Consider the following 23,626-nt stretch of genomic DNA (forward strand, 5'->3'; position numbering starts at 1 on the left):
TCCCACACTGTAGCTTTCCTTTCCATTCTATTAATGATAGATTTTGATGAAGAGAAGGAAATTTTTAGGCAAACAAATGTATCCATCTTTTCCTTTATGGTTAGTTCTTTAAATAACCTGGTTTCAAAATATATTCCCTATCTGAAACCATGGTAATGTTATACTATATCATTTCCAGTAGTTTTATAATTTTGATTTTCATAATTTGGTCTACAATGTTAATCTTATTGAGAAAACCTTGTATAGGAAGATTCACAACTGTCTTGTTGATTTCAAGATTCTCTCTCTCTGTCTTCTGATGTTTTGATTATGATGGGTCTGGCATGGATCTCTCTTGAGTTTTCCTATGTGCAGTTGATATTCTTGGATGTATAGATTAGAGCCTTTAATTAAATCTGAGATTTTTTTGGCCATTATATTTTCAAATATTATTTCTACCCCTTTCTCTGACCTCTCATTCTGGGACTACCATTACGTTTATGTCGGTTTGCTTGATGTTCCCCACAGGTCTCTTAACACTGCTCATTTTTTAAAAATTTCTTTTTCTCTTTCTGTTCCTTAGACTATATAGTCTCAATTGACCTATCTTTAAGTTCATTGCTTCTTTCTTCTATCTACTCAACTCTGCTGTGAAGCCTCTCTAGTGAAATTTTCATTTCAGTTATTATAATGAACTCCAAATTTCTATTTGGTTTATTATTTTATATCTTTACCGATATTTTGCATTTGGTAAAAAATTGTTCTCATGGTTTCTTTTAGTTTAGACATGGTTTCCTTTATCTCTTTGGACATATTTAAAATATATGATTTAAAATCTTTGTCTAGTAAGTTCAATGTGTGGGCTTCCTCTGGGACAGTTTCTATCAATTGCTTTTGTTTTCCATATGGGTCATGCTTTCTTTTTTAGTTGTTTTTTAAGACCATTACAGAAGTTGTAGGTTTACAAAACAACATGCAGAAAACACAGAGTTCCCATATATACCCCCTCACATATGCAGCTTTCCCTATTTTTGACAGTTTGCATTAGTATAAGTTTGTTAAAAATGATGAAACATTATTATAATAACTATAGTCCATAGTTGACATTAGAGCTCACTGTGTTGTACAGTCCTTTTGATTTTAAAATTTTTATTCTAGTAAGGTTATATACAACCTAACAGTTCCCCTTTAAACCACATTTAAATATATAATTAAGGGATGTTAATAACATTCACTATGTTGTGTTAACATCACCACCATCCATTACCAAAATTTCCCATCAGCCCAAACAAACTTTATACCAATAATGCATTAACTCCCCATTCTCCATCCCCAAGCCAGCCCCTGGTAACATGTATTCTAGTTTATGACTCTATGAATTTGCTTTTCCTAAATACTTTGTATCAGTAAGATCATACATTTAGTCCTATTGTGTCTGCCTTATTTCACACAAAATGATGTCTTCAGGTTCATCCATGTTGTCACATGTATCAGAACTTCATTCCTTTTTACAGCTGAATAATATTCCATTGTGTGACTACACCACATTTTTTTTTTTGATCCATTCATCAATTGGCAGACACTTGAGTTGCTTCCATCTTTTGACAATTCTGAAAAATGCTGCTATGTCAGAGTGCAAATACCTGTTTGAGTCTCTGCTTTCAATCTTTTTGCATATATACTTAGAAGTGGTATTGCTGGGTCATATGGCAATTCTATTTTCACCTTTCTGAGGAACTGCCAAACTTTTCCAAAGTGCCTGCAACATTTTATATTCCCACCAACAATGAATGAGTGTTCCTATTTTTTCACATCCTCTCTAATACTTGTTATTTTCTGTTTGTTTAATAGTAGCCATTCTAATGGGCATGAAATGGCATCTCACTGTGGTTTTGATTTGTATTTTTCCTGATGGTTATCTTCTTTGGGGATATCCTGATGGATATCTTCTTTGGGGAAATGTCTATTCAAGTCTTTTGCCCATTTTTAAATTGGGTTGTTTGTTTTTTGTTGTTGTTTGTTGTTGTTGTAGGATCTTTATATATTCTGGATAGTAAACCCTTATTGGATATGTGGTTTCCAAATATTTTCTTCCATAAGTTGTTATTTTCACTTTAATGATGAAGTCCTTTGATACATGAAAGTTTTTAATTTTGATGAGGTTCCATTAACCTATTTTGTTGTCACTTGTGCTTTTGGTATAAAGTTTAAGAATCCATTGATCAACATATTGTCCTGAAGATGCTTCCCCTTGTTTTCTTCTAGGCATTTTATAGTTTTGTTTCTTATGTTTAGTCTTTGACCGTGAGTTGATTTTTGTGTATTGACTGATGTAGATGCCTACCTTAATTCTTTTGAATCTGGATATGCAGTTTTCCCAGCACCATTTGTTGAGGAGACTATTTTTTCCCAATTGAGTGGACTTGGCTTCCTTGTCAAAGATCAGTTGAGCAAAGATATGTGGGTTTATTTTTGAACCCTTAGTTCTACTCCTTGATTTATATGTCTGTTCTTGTGCCAGTACCATGCTGTTTTGATTACTGTAGTTTTCTACTAAGTTTTAAAAACAGGAAGTTGTGTCCTCCTACTTTTGTTCTTCTTTTTCAAGATGACTTTGGCTTTTGGGGGACCCTTACACTTCCATATAAATTTGATAATTGGCTTGTCTAATTCCTAGTTCTAGGAATTTGTCCATTTCATATAGGTTATCTAATTTGGTGGTGTACTCTTGTTCATAATATATTTTTATAATCCTTTTATTTCTGTGGTATCAGTAGTAAATGTCTCCCTTTTCATTTCCATTTCAGTTATTTGTGCCTCTCTTTTATTTCTTTGATATTCTAGTGAAAGATTTGTCAATTTTATTGATCTTTTCAAAGAAACAACTTTTGGTTTCATTGATTCCCTTATTTTTTATTCTCTATTTCATTTATCTTCAATCTAATCTTTTTTATTGCCTTCTTTCTGCTTTTTTTGTGTTTGGTCTGTGCCTCTCTTTCTAGAAACTTCTGTTTTGTGATTAGATATCTAATTTGAGATCTTTCTTCCTTTTTAATGTAAGCATTTAGAACTATATGTTTCCTTCCTGGCACTGCTTTGGCTGCTTCCCGTGTTTTGGTATGTTGTGTTTTCATTTTTATTTGCCTCAAGATATATCCTAATGTCTTTTGTGATTTCTTTTTTGACCTATTGGCTATTTTGGGGTTCACTGATTAATTTCCATATATTTGTTAATTTTCCAGTTTTCTCTCGTTATTGATTTTTAGCTTCATTCCATTGTGGCTGGAGAAGATGCTTTGTCTGATTTCAATAGTTTCGAATTTATTGGGACTTATTTTGTGACCTGACATATGGTGGATCTTGGATAATGATCCATGTGCAGTAGAGAAGAATGTGTATTCTACTGCTGTTCGGTGAAGTGTTCTATATAAACTATTCTATTTGGTTTATAGAATCATTCAAATCTTCTATTTCTGTATTAAACATCTATCTAGATGTTTTATCCATTATTGAAAATGGTGTATTGAAGTCTCCTACTACTAATGTAGAACCATCTATTTTTCCCTTCAAATCTGTCAGTATTTGCTTCATATATTTTGGGTATGTGCTGTTACGTGCATCTGCACTTTTAATTGTTATGTCCTCTTGTTGAATCTAACTTTTATTATTATATTGTGACCTTCTTTGTCCCTCATAACTTTTTTTTACTTAAAGTCTATTTCATCTCATATTAGTATAGCTACCTCAGCTCTCTTTTGGTTACTATTTACATAGTATATATTTTTTCTATTCTTTAACTTTCAGTCTACTTGTGTCTTCAAATTTAATGTGAGTCTTGTAGACAGCTTATAATTGGGTCATGCTTTGTATCCGTTCTGTGAACCTCTGCCTTTTAACTGGAGAGTTTAATCCATTTACATTTAAAGTAGCTAATGATAATGCAGGACATTCTTCTGCCATTTTGCTATTTTGTTTTTTTAAGTCTTATACCTTTTTTTTCTTTCTGTTCTTCCATTAATGCCTACATTCATATTTATTTGACTTTTTTTGTAGTGCACCATTTGAAGTCCCTTCTCATATCTTTCTGTACATATTTTTCAGATATTTTGTGTTACCAAGGCTATTACATTTTTTTTTGATCTACAGAAGTGATTTTTTTAATTGAGATTATTCACATGCCATACAATTATCCAAAGATCCAAAGTGTACAATGGTACCATCATACAGCTGTGCATCCATCACCACAATTATTTTTTTTCCAATTTTTAGAATATTTCATTACTCCAGAAAATAAATACAGACAAAAAAAAGGAAACTGAAGTCCTCCCATACCTCTAACCACCCCCCCTCCATTATTGATTCATAGGTTTGGTATAGTACATTTGTTACTGTTGATGAAAAAATGTTAAAATACTACTAACTGTAGTATATAGTTTGCAATAGGTATATATTTTTTTCATATATGCCCCTCTATTATTAACTTCTAGTTATAGTGTCATATATTTATTCTAGTTCATGAGAGAGATTTCTAATATCTATACAGTTAATCATGGACATTGTCCACCACAAGATTCACTGTTTTATACATTCCCATCTTTTAACCTCCAACTTTCCTTCTGGTGACATGCATGACTCTGAGCTTACGCTTTTCACCACCTTTACACACCATTCAGCATTGTTAGTTATTCTCACAACGTGCTACCATCACTTCTGTCCATTTCCAAACATTTAAGTTCACCCTAGTTGAACATTCTGCTCATAATAAGCAACCGCTCCTGATTCTTTAGCCTCATTCTATATCCTGGTAACTTATATTTCCTCTCTATGAGTTTATATATTATAATTAGTTCATATCAGTGAGACCCTGCAATATTTGTCCTTATGTGTCTGACTTATTTCACTCAATATAATGCCCTCAAGGTTTCTTCACCAACCCATTTTTTAAGATGGTTCACACACCATACATTCTGTCCTAAGTAAACAATCGATGGTTCCCTGTATAGTCAAGAATTTATGTATTCACCACCATCGCCTCTATCTATATAAGGACATCTCCATTTCTTCCACAAAGAAGGAGGAAGAGTCAAAGAAGGTAGAGAGACAAAAGTAAAAGAACAAAAGAGAAACAAAACTAAAAAAAAACAAAACATGACAGCTAGGAAGCAACAAAAGGAAAGACAGCATTAAACTAAAGAATAATAAAGAGTCAGACAACATCAGCAATGCCAAGAGTCCCAAATACTTCTCCTATGCCCCCCCCCATATGCATTTAGCTTTGGTATATTACCTTTGTTACATTAAAGGAAGCATAATACAATGTTTCTGATAATTATAGTCTCTAGTTCGCATTGATTGTATTTTCCCCCATCCCACCCTATTTTTAACACCTTGCAGTGTTGACATTCATTTGTTCTATCTCATATAAAGACATATTTGTATCTTTTATCACAATCATTGAGCACCGTAGGTTTCATTGAGTTTTACAGTCCCAGTCTTTATCTTTCCTCTTTCCTTCTGATGTCCCACGTGCTCCTAATCTTCCTCTTTCAACCAGACTCACAATCATCTTTGTTCAGCGTACTTAAACATTGTTTTGCTACTATCTCCCCAAATTGTTCAAACCTCTCACTCTTGTCTTTTCCTTTCTGCCTGCAGTGCTCCCTTTAGTGTTGCCTGTAAAGCAGGTATCTTGTTCACAAACTCTGTCATTGTCTGTTTGTCAGAGAATATTTTAAGCTCTTCCCCATATTTGAAGGACAGTTTTGCCGGATATAGGATCTTGTTTGGTGGTTTTTCTCTTTCAGTGTCTTAAATATTATCACCCCACTTCCTTCTTGCCTCCATGGTTTGTATTGAGAAATCCGCACATGGTCTTACAAGCTACCCTTGTATGTGATGGATTGCTTTTTTCTTGCTGCTTTCAGGATTCTCTCTTTGATGTTTGATAATCTGATATTAACTGTCTTGGCATAGCCTATTCAGATCTATTCTGTTTTGGGTACACTGTGCTTCTTGGATCCGTCATTTTATATCTTTCATAATAGATGGGAAATTTTCATTGATTATTTCCTCTGTGATTCCTTCTGCCCCTTATCTCTTCTCCTGGGACATTCATGACATGTACATTCATGCATATCATGTTGTCATTCAATTCCTGGAGATGTTTGCTCGTATTTTTCCATTCTTTTCCCTATCTGTTCTTTTGTATGTAGGATTTCAGGTGTCTTGTTCTCCTGTTCCTGAGTGTTTTCTTCTGCCTCTTGAGATCTGTGGTTGTATGTTTCCATTGTGTTTTTCATATCCTGTATTGTGCCTTTCATTTCCATAGATTCTGCCAGTTGTTTTTTGAAGTTTTGATTTCTACTTTCTGTATGCCCAGAGTTTTCGTTATATGCTTCATCTCTTTTGCCATATCTTCCCTAAATTTTTTGGATTTAGCATTAGTTGTTTCAATACCTGTATCTCAGTTGAAGTGTAAGTTTGTTCCTTTGACTGGGCCATAAGTTCATTTTTCTTAGTGTAGGTTGTAGTTTTCTCTTGTCAAGGCATCTGGTTTCCTCGATTACCCCAATCAGGTTTTCCCAGACCAGAACAGGCTCAGGTCTTGGAAGGAGGCAATAGTATCTGGTTTCCCTAAGGGTATCTTAGAAGATTGATACACCTTGTGAGGCCTCAAGCCACTGTGCTTTTCTGCCCAGCAGGTGGCACCTGTCAGTCTGTAGCTCTAGACTGGTGTAAGGAGGTGTGGCCTACTTAGTTTCTGTTTTGGCTGTTTTTCCCCAGGCTCTGGTTCTGAATGGAAGGTGGGTAGTAGAGCTGGGCCCCACCTCTTTCCTCTTAGGGAAGATACAACCCCTGGGGAGATATCATTTGCATTTTAATAGTCTCTCTGACTCTGCTATCTCCACCCTTGTCTGGGTCAGAGTGCTGGGAACTGAAAATGGCTGAGGCTTTCTCCACTGAGCTGAAAAAGGGATGGAAAGCCCCCCTTTAGGGCCAGTCTGCAGCCACCCTCAGTTTCACCCATCAGCCATAGTTAGCACCTGGTCCTCTGGGCTCCCCTTCCCTCCCAGAGATGTCCTCCAACTCTCCAAGATCAGTCATCACGAAAAGCCTCTGCCTGCTTGTTGGGGATTCATAGCTTGTGTTGAGCAGTCCACATTTGTTAATTAAAACCTTAGTTGGGGCTGGGCTGAGCTATATTCATTTTCTCGGGGAGTGCTGCTGTCTATCACAGTGAGGCTTTGCAGTTTGGGCTGCCAGTAGGGGGAGGGGACTCTTGGCTTGGATATGCAGATTTTACTTACAGATTTTATTCTGCAATCTCGGGCATTCCTCCCAATTCAGGTTGGTGTGTGATGAGTGGACAGTCATGTTTGCCTGCCCCCCCCCCACAGTTATTCCAGATTATCTACTAGATGTTCCTGGTTGTTTATTAGTTGTTCCAGGGGGACTAACTAGCTTCCACTCCTCTCTATGCCATCATTTTCTTCCACCTTCTACAGAAGTGATTTTTAATTGTCCTCATGTAGAAATCTATTTCTTGATCATGGGATTTTGTCCCCTCTTAGCTGTTTCATCAAGTCCAGGAGCAATTCCCTTTTTTCTGAAGACATTCTGAGGTGAATTATCAGCTGAAGACTTGGTTTATTTATAATCTCCAGAGACTTTATCCAACTTTATTAGATGTAGCGTTGAGAATGCTAGATGAGTCCACATTCAGAATAGAATATCTTTTTGTGAACTAAAATAGCCTCAAATAGTAAGGTTTGTGCAAATCAAAGTTAGCACAAGATAACAAAGGACATGTATTTACAAATGTGTTTAGAGGTTCTTGTAATATAGAAATTTCTCCTATATTTTTCTATATTACTTAATGGTCACTCAGTACATGCTCTGAATTATGTTAAATATTGGTCCTGCCCTCAGGAAGGGGAAGAAAACTGACATTTATTGAATAACATCTGTGGGCTAGATACAGGCAGATGTTCATTCAACATGTTTACTTTTCAGGGTTTCGGATAGAGCAGTCAAGGCTATTAAATTTAATATCCTAAATCTATAACAATCATGATTGATTTGACACCAACTTAACCTCAATGGCATATACATACCCTATTCCTATAACCTACCATCCCTCCAACTCTTTGTTGTATGTGTTACAAATTATATCTTTATACATTGAGTGACCAAAACACTAGATTAATCATCACTTTTTAAGCATTTGCATTTTGAAACCTATAAGAAGTAAAAAGTGGAGCTACGTACCAAAAAATACAATTCAATAGTACTGGTGTTTATAATTACCCATCTGGTTACCTTTACAGGAGGTCTTATTTATGTCACTTTGGTCCAGTGTCTAGTGTCCTTTCCTTTAAGTCTGAAGAACTCCCTTTAGAATTGCTTGTAGGTCAGATTTACTGGTGACAAACTCCCTCAGCTCTTAATTATCTGGGAATGGAGTCATCTCCTTTATTTTTGAAAGACATTATTGCTGGATATAAAATTCTTGGTTGGCAATTGTTTTTTCATCAGTTTAAGTATTTTGTCCCACTGCCTTTTTGTCTCCATGTTTTTTGATGAGAAATCAGCAGTTAATCTTTCTGGGACTCCATTGTACCTAGCACGTTGCTTTTCTCTTGCAGCTTTCAAAACTCTCTTCTTGTCCTTGGCATTCAACAGTTTGACTGCTGTGTGTCTGGGCATGGGTCTCTTTGAGTTTATCCTGTTTGGTGTTCGCTGGGCTTCTTAATGTTCATATTAATGTCTTTCATTGAATTCGGGAAGTCTTCTGCCATTATTTCTTTGAATATTCCTTCTGGCCCTTTCTTTCTTCTCTTTCTGGGGCCCCCATAATGTGTATATTGGTATTCTTGAAGAAGCCCCACCAGACTCTTAGGCTCTGTTCACTCCTTTTTATTCTTTTTTCTTTCGGCTCCTCAGCCTGACTCATTTCAACTGTATTGTCTTTGAGTTCACTAATTCATTCTTCTGACAGCTCCAGTCTGCTGTTGAAATCCTGTAGGGAATTTTTCCTTTCAGTTATTGGGTTTATAGCTCCAGTATTTCAGTTGTTTCCTTTAAAAATTTTCACTCATTGTTTTCATGATATTCCTTAGTTCTTACTCTGTATTTTCCTTTCTCCCCTTGAGCATATTGGAGATCATTTTTAAAAAGTCTTCATCCAGTACATTTTGATATTTTGAACAGTCTGGTGTTGAGTCCCTGAGCTGTGTTTCTAAGTGTTTATCCAGATAGTGGATATGAGAGAGATTTCCTTGAGTGCCAGGAGCTAACAAAAACAAACCAATGCAAAAAACTTATTTCACAGTCTTTGCAAAATGGCTCTGTGTTGGTTGTTGCTCTTTTAGAATGTAGTCCTCTGTGCTGGTTTGAATCTATAATGCCCCCCAGAAAAGCCATGTTCTTTAATGCAATCCTGTGGGGGCAGACTTATTAGTCTTTTGATTAGGGCGGAAAGTTTTGATTGTATGTCTCCATGGAGATGTGAACCACCCAACTGTAGGTGAGACCTTTTGATTAGATCATTTCCATGGAGGTGTGATCCCTATGCATCCAGTGATTAGTTCACTGGGGTACTTTAAGAGAGCTCATGGAGAGGAGAAGCTCGGAGAAGTTGCAAGAGACATTTTGGAGAGAAGTTAAGATATGTAATCCAGAGTCTGCCCATGAGAGAAGCTAAGAGCTGACACAGACTCAGAGGCTTGGAGATGCTGGGAGATGCAGACAGAAGAACGTTTGGAGATGTTAAGCTAAGAGATGAAGCCCAGAGTTTGCCCTGGAGAAGCTAAGAGAGACCTCCAAGATGCTCAGAGAGAAATGCCCGGAAGAACCAAGCATCGACCTGAGAGAAGCTAAGACAGACAGAAGCCTGGAAACATTTGGGATAAAGTAATTTTGAAACACAACCTGAGAGCAAAGGACCAGCAGATGCCAGCCACATCCCTTCCCAGTGCCAGAAGCGTTCTGGATGCCATCAGCCTTTTTTTTAGTGAAGGTATTCACTTGTTGATGCCTTAGTTTGTACACTTTTATACCCACAGAACCATGCGTTTGTAACCTAATAAATCCCCTTTATAAAAGCCAATCCATTTCTGGTATTTTGCAAAATGCCAGCTTTAGCAAACTGGAACACCCTCTTATCAAGAAAATCAGCTTGAGATAAAAGTGAAGTGCAGGTTCTTCTCTGTCTTTTCTGAGGCTTTTATCTTGACCTGGGCTTGTGCTTTCTCATGACCTTATGTATTCTTCTGTTCACAGGAATTTGAATGCCTCCTCTATTTCCTATGAAATAGATCCCCCAACCCCCATGCTGTATTATATTTCTTAAAGCAGGTAATCCTTTGCTCCAGGCCACTTTGACTTAATTGTTTTACTTACACTGCTCCAGCTGTCAGCAAACTGCTTCTGCTTGCTGGGAAGTTCTGGGTGGGCAAGCCAGGGAAAAGTGTCCAGATACATTCTTTTGGGCTCCCACCCGATAGACTGGCAGTAACATACAGGCACCCAGATATGCACAGAGGTTACTCTTTTTCTCCAGAACAGGGCCATGGACCCATGATGGGAGTGCAGGCTGGCTCCACACCAAGCCAGGGAAGGGATGGATGAGGGGCCAGCAAAGATACTATGAGCTTTTCCTATTCTTTTTAAAACTGTGCTTCTTGATTAAACACTCACCAAAATTACTGCAAGCCTCTTTAGAATTGAGGAAGATGGCTCTGTCAGGTTTTGCAAGTTAAAAAAAATTCTGTGGGGAATGGAACCCTGGAGCATCTTATGTTGCCATTTTGATTGACTGGAAGGCCATGCTTTCTTAATTCTTTGCATCTCTCTAATTTTTGTTGAAAACTGTACATTTTGAACATTATAATATGGCAACAATTCAGATTCTTCCTTGTCCCCAGGGTTCATTGTTGCTTCTTGTCCTTGTTATTGTTATTTGTTGTGACTTTACTGAACTAATTTTTAAAGATCATGTTTGGCCACTGAAGTCTCTGTTCCATTAGCTTAGTGGTCAACTAATGACTGGACTTAAATTTTTTTTTAATGCCTTGGGACAAAAAGTGTCTTACCCTGTACAAGAGGAGCTCATGTTTGTGAGTTGTGTTACACCTTTTAACACCCAGCTAGGGAGTTTATGACTCTGCCTTAGCATTCAGTTGCTGCTCACACAGAGCTGCAGGTCAGCCAGAGGTGAGAGTCAGGACATTTCCAAATCTACCCTGAGCGTGCATAGAGTATTGGACATGTGTGTGGTCTTCTAGATTCCCAGGAATATGATGGAACATTTCAAAGCCCTTATTCTCCAAGGCATCTCATTTCTCTGCTTTTCTCCCAAGATTTTTGGATAGCCTATTGATTTACATTGCCTCAGGCAGCTGCAAAGAAATTATTTATCTGTAAATGTTTTCAATAAATACCCCTTGGATAGCTTATTTATGCTGGATGAGTTCAAAGTTATGCCAGATAAGGGCTACCCTTTGAGCTGGTCTTCCAGGGAGCTACCAGACAAGTCAAAACAAATAACAAATCTTTGTGAATGTGGTCCATTTTGCTCCCTTTGGTACTGGTACTGAAAATGTGGGCCTTTCTTTTCAAGGTTAATGCTGAGCTCGGAAGCAGGAGATGGGACTAGAATAAGCTAAAACAACACAAAGCTAGCTATTCTTACTGAGAACCAGCCAAGGGTTTCTTTTAATAGGCACAACCTAGTTTTTAAATGCTTTTAGTTTTCACAGTTCTAAAAAAGTTAATTCTGACATTTTGCTACTTTTTCATTTCTTTTATGGAGAAATGGACTTTCACTGAGATATTTTTGCTGATACCCAATAGCAAAATTTTAAAAATAGTAAGCACTTTTAGTATTACAGAAAAATTGAGTAGAAAGTACAGAGATTTCCTCTTTACCCTCCTCCCCTTACCACTCAGTTTCTCCCATTTTAAACACGTTTCATTAGTGTGGTACATTTGTTACTATTCATGAGCCAATACTGATAAATTATTAGTAACTATAAAGTTATAGTTTACATTAGGGTTCACCCTTTGTGTTGTACAGTTCTACAGGTTTTGGTAAATATGTTGTATCATGCATTTATCATTATGGTATCATAAAGAATAGTTTCACTGCCCTACAAATCCATGTGCTCCACCTATTCTTCCCTTTCCCTCTCCCCATGAATTCTTGGCAACCACTGATCTTTTTATTGTCTCTATAGTTTTCCCTTCTCAAAAATGCCATATAATTGGAATCATACAGAATGTAGCCTTGTCAGGCTTGCTTCTTTCATTTAGATATGCATTTAAGACTCCTCCATGTTTCTTTGTGACTTGATAGCTCATTTTTAAAAATTGCTGAATAATATTCCATTGTATGGATGCACCACAATTTGTTTATCCATTCACCTAATGAAAGAAATATTGTTGCTTCTAATTTTGGGCAATTATGAATAAAGCTGCTATATGTATTTGTGTGCAGGTTATTGTGTAGACCTAAGTTTTCAACTCATTTTGGAAAATACCTAGCACCACGATAAGCTCATGTTAAGCTATGTGGGAAACTGCCGCACTGTCATCCAAGGTGGCTGTACCATTTTGCATTCCCATCAGTAATGAATTCCTGTTGCTTCACAACCTCACCAGCATTCAGTGTTGTTAGTGTTTTGGATTTTAGCCATTCTAATATATGTGTGGCAGTGTCATACAGTTCTTTTAATTTGCAATTCATTAATAATATATTATGAGATTTTTTTCATATGCTTATTTGTATATCTTGTTTGGTGAGGTGTTTGTTCAGCTCTTTTGCCCATTTTTAATTGGGTTGTTTTTCTTATTGTTCAGTTTTAGAGTTCTTTGGACATTTTGGATACAAGTCCTTCCTCAGATATGTGCTTTGCAAATATTTTCTTCCAGTATGGTGTGTGTCCTTTCATTCTCTTAACCGTGTCCTTCACAGGGCAGAAGTTATTAACTTCAATGAAGTTCAACTTAGAACATTTTTTTTTTTTGTTATGAATTGTGCCAAACTCAAAGTCACCTAGATTTTCTGTTTTATTTTCTAGATGCTTCATCATTCTGCATTTTACATTTAGGCAGGATGTGCTTCGAGTTGATTTTTGTGAAAGGTATAAAGTCTGTCTAGATTCATTTTTTGATATTTTGAATATGACAAATCAAACCTGTGGAATGAAGCTAAAACAACGCAAGTGATTTTGTTTTTTTTATTATTTTATTTTTATTTGTTTTTATAAGCAATTTTATTGTGATATATTCACATAACATACAATCATTCAAAGTGTACAATCAGTTGTTCATAATTATGCATTGATCACCACAATCAATCTTTGAACATGTTCATTACTCCCCAAAAATAAAATAAAAGTTAGAATAAAAAAGAACATCCAAAACATTCCATTCCCTTCCTCCCCCACTGTTCATTTACTATTTTTTCCACACTCATTGTTTTTTTTTAACTTTATCAAAAAATTAAAAAAAAACAAACAATAAAAAAACATTTCAAACAAGACCAAAACAAAGGAATAAGGAAAAACGAATAACCTAAAATAACTACATTGCTTTCAACACAAGAAAGTAGACAGACCAGAACCCAAAAAAGGAATAAAAAATATCAAATAACCTGAAATAACTACATTTCTGAAAACTTGTTCCTACCATTCCCCCAGAAATTAACAAACCATAGTCATTTCTGAGCATTCCCAGAACATTACATGTACCCTTCATTACTTATCTGTTCTTACTAGATTATCATTCCCCCTTCATTATTTGCTGTCTATCACCAGGTCCCCTACATTCTACAGTATAAACCATTTATTTTACATTTGTCACAGGGTTCACATTAGTGGTAACATACAATATTTCTTTTTTTGTGTCTGGCTTATTTTGCTCAGCATTATGTCTTCAAGGTTCTGAAGATGTTTCCCTACATTATCTTCTAGGAGTTTTATGGTACCATCTCTTACATTAAAGTCTTCAGTCCATTTTCAGTTCACTTTTGTGTCGAGTGTGAGGTAGGGTTCCTCTTTCATTCTTCTGGATATGGATGTTCAGCTCTCCCAGCCCCATTTGTTGAATAGACTGTTATGTCCCAGTTCAGTGGTTTTGGGGGCCTTATCAAAGATCAGTCAACTGTAGATCTGGGGGTATATCTCTGAATTCTCAATTCAATTCCATTGATCAATATGTCTATCTTTGTGCCAGTACCATGCTGTTTTAACTACTGTGGCTTTATAATCAGCTTCAAAGTCAGGGAGTGTAAGTCCTCCCACTTTTATTTTCTTTTTTAGAATGTTTTTAGCAATTTGAGACATCTTCCCCTTCCATATAAATTTCCAAGTCTACAAAGTAGGTTGTTGTAATTTTGAAAGGAATTGCATTGAATCCATAGATGAGTTTGGGTAGAATTGACATCTTAATGAGATTTAGCCTTCCTATCCATGAACAAGGAATATTTTTCCAATTTTTTTAGGTCCCCCTCTATTTCTTTTAGTAAAGTTATGTAGTTTTCTATGTATAGGTCTTTTACATCTTTGGTTAAGTTTATTCCTAGATACATGATTTTTTTAGTTACTATTGAGAATGCTATCATTTCCTTGAGTGTCTCCTCACTTAGATCATTGCTAGTGTATAGGAACATTACTGACTTACGTGCATTAATCTTGTATTACATTGCTGAATTTATTAGCTCAAGAAGCTGTGTCATCAATTTCTCAGGGTTTTCCAGATATAAGATCATATCCTCTGAAAATAATGACAGTTTTACTTCTTCCTTTCCAATTTGGATGCCTTTTATTTCTTTGTTGTGTCTGAATGCTGTGGCTAGCACTTCTAGCAAAATGTTGAATAACTGGTGACAGCGGGCATCCTTGTTTCATTCCTGATATTAGAAGGAAGGCTTTCAGTCTCTCGTCATTGAGTACTATGCTGGCTGTGGGTTTTTCATATATGCCCTTTATCATATTGAAGAAGTTTCCTTCAATTCCTACCTTTTGAAGTGTTTTTATTAAAAAAGGATGCTGGATTTTGTCAAATGCTTTTTCAGCATCTATTGAGATGATCATTTGATTTTTCCCTTTTGATTTGTTAATGCGTTGTATTACATCGATTGATTTTCTTAAGTTGAACCATCCTTGAATGCCTGGAATGAACCCCACTTGGTCATGGTGTATGATTTTTTTGATGTGTCTTTGGAATAGATTTTCAAGTATTTTGTTGAGAATTTTTTGCATCTATATTCATTAAGGAGATTGGCTTGTAGTTTTCCTTTCTTGTAGCATCTTTACCTGGTTTTGGTATTAGAGTGATGTTAGCTTCATAAAATGAGTTAGGTAGTGTTCCATTTTCTTCAATGTTTTGAAAGCATTTAAGTAAGATTGGTGTCAGTTATTTTTGGAAAGTTTGGTAGAATTCCCCTGTGAAGCCATCTGGCCCTGGGCATTTATTTGTGGGAAGATTTTTGATGACTGATTGGATCTCTTTGCTTGTGATGGGTTGGTTGAGGTCTTCTATTTCTTCTCTGGTCAGTCTAGGTTGTTCATATGTTTCCAGGAAATTGTCCATTTCTTCTACATTATCCAGTTTGTTGCCATACAGTTGTTCATAATATCCTCTTATAATTTTTTTAATTTCTTCAGGATCTGCAGTTATGTCACCTTTTTCATTCATTATTTTGTTTATATGGGTCTTCTCTCTTTTTGATTTTGTCAGTCTAGCTAGGGGCTTGTCAATCTTGTTGATCTTCTCAAAGAACCAACTTTTGGTGATATTTATCCTCTCTATTGTTTTTTTGTTCTCTATGTCATTTATTTCTGCTTTAATCCTTGTTATTTCTTTTCTTGTACTTGGTTTAGGATTGGTTTGCTGTTCATTTTCTAGCTTCTTCAGTTGATCCATTAGTTCTTTGATTTTAGCCCTTCATTCCTTTTCAATGTATGCATTTAGTGTTATAAATTTCCCCCTCACTACCGCCTTTGCTGCATCCCGTAAGTTTTGATATGTGGTGTTCCCATTTTCATTCGTCTCTATATTTAGCAATTTCTCTTGCTATTTCTTCTTTAATCCACTGATTGTTTAGGACTCTGTTGTTTGACCTCCAGATATTTGTGAATTTTCTAAGTTTCTGATGGTTATTTCCCTCTAATTGTATTCCATTGTGGACACAGAATGCACTTTGAATAATTTGAATGTTTTTAAATTTATTGAGGTTTGTCTTATGGCCCAGCATATGATCTACTCTGGATAAAGTTCCATGAGCACTAGAGAAGAATGTGTAACCTGGTGATATTGGGATGTAGTGTTCTACATATGTCTGTTAATTCAAATTCATTTATCAGATTGTTTAGGTTTTCAATTTCCTTATTGGCCCTCTGGTTGATCTATATATAGGAGAGAGTGATGTATTGAAGTCTCCCACAATTATTGTGGAAACATCTATTGCTTCCTTTAGTTTTGCCAATGTTTGTCTCATGTATTTTGGGGCACCTTGATTGGGTTCATAGATATTTATGATCATTATTTTTCTTGTTGAATTGTCCCTTTTATTAGTATATAGTGACCTTCTTTGTCTCTTATGACATCTTTGCATTTAAAGTCTATTTTATCTGAGATTAATATTGCTACTCCTGCTTTCTTTTGGCTGTAGCTTGCATGGAATTTTTTTTCCATCCTTCCACTTTCAATTTCTTTGTGTCACTGTGTCCAAGATGAGTCTCTTGTAAGCAACATACTGATGGTTCATATTTTTTAATCCATTCTGCCAATCTATATCTTTTAATTGGGGAGGAGTTTAATCCATTCACATTCAGTGTTATTACTGTGAAGGCATTTCTTGAATCAGCCATCCTATCCTTTGGTTTATGTTTGTCAGATATATTCCCCCCCTCCTTTATTTCCTTTAACATATCCTTACTATATCTCTTTAGTTCTGAACTCTTCCCTCTATCTCTCTCTCTTTTCTTTGTTTCTCTGCTGGTAGGACTCCCTTTAGTACCTCAAGTAGGGCAAGTCTCTTGTTAGCAAATTTCCTCAGCATTTGTTTGTGAAGATTTTAAGCTCTCCCTCAGATTTGAAGGAGAGCTTTGCTGGATGAAGAATTCTTGGTTGGCAATTTTTCTCACTGCCTTCTTGCCTTCATGGTGGCCACTGAGTAATCACTACTTAGTCTTATGTTCTTTCCCTTGTATGTGGTGAACTGCTTCTCTTTTGCAGCTTTTAGATATTGCTCCTTCTCTTCAGCATTTGACAATCTGATCAAAATATGTCTTGGAGTGGGTTTATTTGGATTCATTCTGTTTGGAATTCACTGGGCATCTATGATTTGTGTATTTATGTTGTTTAGAAGGATTGGGAAGTTTTACCGAACAATTTCTTTGAATACTCTTCCTAGACCTTTACCCTTCTCTTCTCCTTGTGGAACACCAATGATTCTTATATTTGTGAGCTTTATGTTGTCCATCATATCCATGAGATCCATTTCAGTTTTTTTTATTTTTTTCTCTATTCTTTCTTTTGTACTTTCACTTTCCATTCTGCTTTCTTCGAGTTTGCATTTTCTTTCCTCAGCTTCCTCTGAGTACTGTGTGTATCCAGAATCTTTTCAATTTGATCAATTTCTTTTATTTCCATAAGATCATCTATTTTTTTATTTTCTCTTGCAAATTCTTTTTTATGCTCTTCTACAGTCTTCTTCATGTCCTTTATATACTGTGCCATGATTAATTGCTCCAAGTACTGTATCTCCTGTTATTTTTTGATTTGGGTGTTTGGGTTTGGGTTATCCATCTTTTCTGTTTTTTTCACATGCTTTAAAATTTTCTGTTGTTTTAGCCTCTTGGCATTTGCTTATCTTGCTAGGGTTCTTTTAGTATATGCAGATTTATTGAACAATTATCTATAATTTGTCAGAGCTATAGCTTGGTGGTGTGCACTTTCTCTGACTTACCAGCAGATGGCGCCCCCTGAGCCACCTATTATCCTCAAGCCAGTTTTCCCCAACTTCACCTATGTGGCGAGTGGGGGTCCGAGTCTTGTGGGGGACAATCAGTGCACCAAATTTCTGTATTTGGTGCAGCCAGCCCTGAAGGTGGAGGGTGTGCCCTGTGTAGTTAGGGAGGGAAGGTGGCTTTAAAACTCAATTCTCCCAGCAGTTCCTGGAGACTTAAAGATGTTGCATGAGCCCAACCCTTTGGCTCAGACTCCGCACAGTCTCTGCTGCAGGCCCCAAAGTCCCTGGGATTTGTGTAGGGCCTTGGGACTTCTGTATGGGACCCTGCCTCTGAGTCATGCCCTCCACAGAGGGAAGACTGCACAACATCACAGGTAAGGGGGATCCCCAAGGGAAGCTCTGGGTTGCTGCGCTGTGCAGGGGCATTCCCAGCCCACTGAAAAGATGGCTGTATGGAGCATGGTAATTTCCCCCTTTCATGGACCTCTGCTTTGCTGGTTCAGGGAAAATTAGCTGCAGGTGTGTGAAAAGCTATTGTCCACACCAGATACTGAGGCGGGTGCCTGGGGCATGGAAGGCACTCCCCTCCATGCTCGACTGCGCAGTATAGCTCTGGGCTGCGGTGCCGTGTAACGGAGTTCCCAGCCCGCTGAAAAGATGGCTGTATGGGGCATGGTAATTTTCCCCTTTCTCAGATCTCTGCTTTCCTAGTTCTGGGAAAATTAGCTGCAGGTGTGTGAAAGGCTATCATCCATGCCAGACACTGAGGTGGGTGCCTGGGGTGTGGAAGGCATCCCCTGCCGTGCTCAATTGCATGGCGTAGTTCTGGGCCACGGCGCTGTGCCGGGGCATTCCCAGCCCACTAAAAAGATGGGTGTACAGGGGGTGGTAATTTCCTCCTTTTGCAGACCTCTGTCTTCCTAGTTCCAGGACAATTCACTGCAGGTGTGCCAAAGACTATCGTCCATGCCAAATACTGAGGCAGGTGCTCGGGGCGTGGAAGGTGCTCCCTGCTGCATAAATGCGTGGCTCTTGCTGCTGGATCCATAGCCGCTTTTGGGGTTTTAAAATTAATCAGTCAACAAATGCTGACCCCCGGTTTCTCCCAACCATGGCATGACTGCCATTTCCCCAGCAGTCTCACTCACTTGTTTCTGAGTGTAGACTCTCGGTTTCACCAGGTGCACAGTCCCTGTGGATTTAGCTGACCTTGTCCAGCTGGTGCAATGCTGGAACTGGTATTCTGAAGCACTTTCTGTCTTTTATCTAGTGTTTTTCACGGAGAAGTTTTTTTGCTCTGTCTCTCCTAACTCACCATTTTGGATTGCAAGTGATTTTAAGATTCAGGAATGGTCTTATTTATGCCAACACTTGGGAATTGGTCAGGAATGATGTAGGGAAGATAGTAACAGAAGTGATGTCCATTCACTTCACCAGTTCCTCCTGTGCATAGATTAGTAGCCTTCTAAAGGGCTGGTGGTCTGCTCCTGTCATGCTGCCTAGTAATTTATGAGCAGAAAAGGATGGAATGTGTCTCCCTGTCCACAGTGACACATACATCAAGATGGAGGATGTGCAGAGAGAAAGTCCTCTGTTCATTCTAATCTGGAGATTTCTGTAGTTTCTTTCACAGTACACCACCAATGCTCCCTGCCCACCACTTCAAGCATGGAGCTCACTGGCCATGGTTCTGTGTGGCAGTATGCCTGATACCTCTCAATGCTAGGGCTTTATTTACATAAATAAGAATATTTATCTATTTTCTTCATTCCAAAAAGTATACACATACAATACATATATACATATATCATACAGGCAGACATGTTCACAGTTCACATATACATGCACACATTAACATGATTTTGATGGTACAATGCAGAGAATTTAAATCTTTTCTGAAGTACATAAGAACAAATGGAATAAGGAGAAGAAGGAAACAAAAATTTAGGAGATGATGTAGAAAGTGAGGGAGAAAAGAAGTAAGACAAGTAATTTTACTGGTCCAGTCTATAGTTTGGATTGGAAAATGGTAGTTCATAGCTTTATGATAAGAATTAACAAATTGTGTTATAAATATTTTATGGTCATTAGCTTGGGTCCATTACTAAACAGTGAACTACTTGAGAGATGAGTCATATTCTTATTCAGAATACCTAAATTCCTACTATGTACTATTAGGGAAGAAACTTCTGTTTCCCCTCCCCAATGATTTCACCTCTATGCACACCATATATTTTATATTTATCCCTTTTTACCATTCCCCAGACACACGCATGCACACACACACACACACACACACACAAAGGAAAGTAATTGCCAATGTGCCTGGGAGATTCTAGAATACACATGGGACCATGATTCATTAGGGAAAAGGATGGTATGCATTCATACATGTTTACTCTTTGTTCTAATTCCTCATTGATAGAAACTAGATGGGTATAAGTTGGAGTGAATAAGAACAATGAACCTCACTTGGTTTTCCAGTCTAGGATGTGTTCTCCAATCCCTTCCTCCCATAAAGTTCAGAATTGGAAATTACGAGCTTATCTTTAAAACAGTTATCCTGCATATAGCTCCTTTGGCTGGGAACTCTGATAAGAGAAAGACTGTGGTATAGGATTTAGATACATAAACTACACACTGAATCCCAGGTATCATCAGGTGTTAAATAAATTTTTTGAAATAAATTGACAGAAACTCTAAGGGAAACTAGAAAATCTGGCTACGGTGTAGTCAGGAGGTCCAGGAGATGACAAAAGTGGACAAGAATAGATAATAAGACACAGGTGACAGGTAAGAACCCTCTTATCTTTACAGGAGTTTTGGGGCTGAGCACAAATTGATTAGCAAATAAACGGGAAACTGGTCCAAAAGAGGTCTTTCTTCTTCTGCAAAACAATTATTTTCTTCTAATGAAGGAATATGAGGGGGTAAGTTTCCACCAGAAGAGTTTTACAGTGTGTTTTCTAAGATAATGAGCAAATTAGTTTATTGGCAGAGTTAGGTTTATGGCACTATTAGAGAGTACGATTTTTATATAGGATACCAACGAAAATGAGCCCTCAAGAAACTTTATCTAACACTCACCAGTACTAAGCAGCAGGAAATGAAGTAGATGATGAAATCCCACAGTAGAGCGGAAAGCCAATATATGAGGACATAGATCCCATTCACAAACTGGATATGCTTTGCCTTAGTGATTCTCTCAGTCACCGTCAGGAGACAAAAGCCACTGATCAAAATAGCCATGCCAAAATGCAAATTTAAGGCCATCTGGAGTCCATTTGTTATGCTGCAGAAGAAGGAACAAAAGCAGGTATATCAGAAAATCAACACAGTAGAAAATACATATTTCTATCAATAGCTATTTTTATCATATAAATGTAATAATATAGGGTAGAAGAAATACATTTAAAGTGTAAAACTTAATTCTAAGGAAAATAATAACGTACTCATCATTCAAGGTATTATCACCAATGTGTGGCTGAGGCTTATTGAAGACTGTTAAGGAAGCATTAGGGCCAGAAAGTAACAAGAAAAAAATGTTATCTAACATTGCCAGTGATACAGATGGTGAATGGTATGCTTCATTGTTGAAGAGAACAGTAAATATTGTTTCATCTTTGCTCATATCAATGGAAAGTGCAACAATGCATGAGCGAATACAATCTTTATTTTTCGTCAGGTAATCCAGAAGGTCACCTAGGATAAGGAAACAATATTGGTCAGTGTATCCACAATACAGATCACCTACAATATATGTTAGGGAAGAGGAACCAAAAAATTTCATTTGTTCTTATCCCTTTCAATTTTCCCACAATGATTATTTCGAACATGTGCTGTTCTCAAGCACTCTATTCCATCACTGAATTTCAAGGTCTCTCACTCCATAGCCTGTAACCTAATCTACTACTTTACTAAGAAAACACTAGGATACATGGTATTGACTCATTCAACTTACTTTTCTGTCTCAAACTGATTTATAAGTGCTTCCACTTACGCTATGATGGATTATTTTACAGCAGACAAAAGTTTCCTCTTAACAACCAAGAAATCTGAATAAAAAATAAGAAATCATGTCTCTGAAGGTATTAAAAAGCTCTTAAGGGCTGATACCCTGGAGAATATGCAAAGGCATCGAGGTAAGCCCAAAATTCTATACCCTTTTTCCCCTTAAGGCATTTATAGATTCACAAATAGCAGCGGTGCCTTGGTAAGTTCTACAGCTCTCAGTGGGACTCATTAAGGTCTATTCCGTTGGAGAAAGGATGACCTAGAAATAGACCAGTTCTGATAAAAATTTAAACCCAGCTTCAAATTACTTCAGCTTTATCGGGTGTAGATTTGCCCTTAATTTTACTTTCTGCCTAAATTAAATCTCCTATAAAGAAGATAACCTCATGCAGAATTGTTACAATTTTCACAAACAGTATCTGACATTCAATTTAAAATAATCAGATATACCAACACAGAGAACCAAGAGAAAGCACAGACCATAGAAACAGATCCACTTATGAACTAGGTATTAGAGATGGAGAATTTACCAGAGAATTGGAGTTCATAAGGAAACAAATGGTGATGTTAGAATTTTTAAAATAATTGATTGGACATGAATGAAGAATAGATAAGTGAACTGGAATACAGATGATTAGAAAACACCCAAGTAAAATCACAGGATGGAAAATTAGAGAGAAAATACAAATTACCAGTATCAGGAATGAACAAGGGAAATCACTACAGATTGTGCAGACATCAAAATGATAATAAGGGAATACTATGAACAACTCTACACACATAAATCCAACAACTTAGAGTCCATCAAGATTGCAGAATAAAATATCAAGTTATAAAAATCAAGTTTTTTATATATTAGAATAAACAAATGGACATCAAAATTAAAAATACAATACCACTTTCAATAGCTCAAGAAACCAAATACTTAGATATAAATTTAACAAAACATCAACAGCACTTGTATGCTGAAAATCACACAGTGCCAATGAAAGAAATCAAAGAATTATTAAATGGAGGGATATATCATTGTCATGGGTTGGAAACTCAACAGAGTAAAGATTCCCCCAATTAACAAGGAAATTCCTAGCAAATTCTCAACAAGAATTTTTGTAGATATAGACAAGCTTGTTCCAAAATTTATATAGAAAGGCAAAAGATTCTTGTAGGGGAGGAGGAATAATGACAATTAATCATAGTCAGCCAATCTATATTTGTAGGTTGTGGAACCAGAATAATTTCTGTAGGGGACAATCAACATTTCCAAATGTATTTTCCTCCCTCACTACAGAACCTGAAGGAGAGGAAGCAAAAAGCTTGACAAACCTGCAGACTGTTTACTAACCCAAAGGAACACTGTCCATCAGGTAACCACTTAAGGGGAAAATATATGATACCTGGGAGGAAATCATTACACTTGAAAGAGGAGTCTATAGTCTTTGAGGCTTTACTCTCAGAGAGGTGATGTGGAGCAGTGAGTGATTACGTTTGCAGACGTCAGTTAAATTTGGTTTTTCTACTTACTTGGTGCCTGATTTGGGACAAAATACTGGAATCCTCAAATGTCAGTACTCCTTATTTAATTGATGACAATAAAGAATATCTACCAGAGTGATTACTCTTTGATCAGACAGATTAAATGATCTGCAGGTAAAGTGT

At 36.9% G+C, this 23,626-nt stretch overlaps 1 protein-coding gene across 1 annotated transcript in view; it reads right to left on the bottom strand.

Moving 5' to 3' along the window:
- Window positions 1–23,626, bottom strand: part of LOC119518036 (ATP-binding cassette sub-family A member 3-like) — a 204,228-nt gene that overhangs the window by 62,217 nt on the left and 118,385 nt on the right. The window contains exons 19-20 of the mRNA XM_037815141.1: window positions 21,409–21,658; window positions 21,040–21,248 (exon numbers count right to left, since the gene is read on the bottom strand). Coding sequence (XP_037671069.1) covers window positions 21,040–21,248; window positions 21,409–21,658 — 459 coding nt within the window. The remainder of the gene's footprint in view (window positions 1–21,039; window positions 21,249–21,408; window positions 21,659–23,626) is intronic.

This window comes from Choloepus didactylus, chromosome 21 (genome assembly GCF_015220235.1).
Source record: "Choloepus didactylus isolate mChoDid1 chromosome 21, mChoDid1.pri, whole genome shotgun sequence".
Taxonomy (NCBI): domain Eukaryota; kingdom Metazoa; phylum Chordata; class Mammalia; order Pilosa; family Megalonychidae; genus Choloepus; species Choloepus didactylus.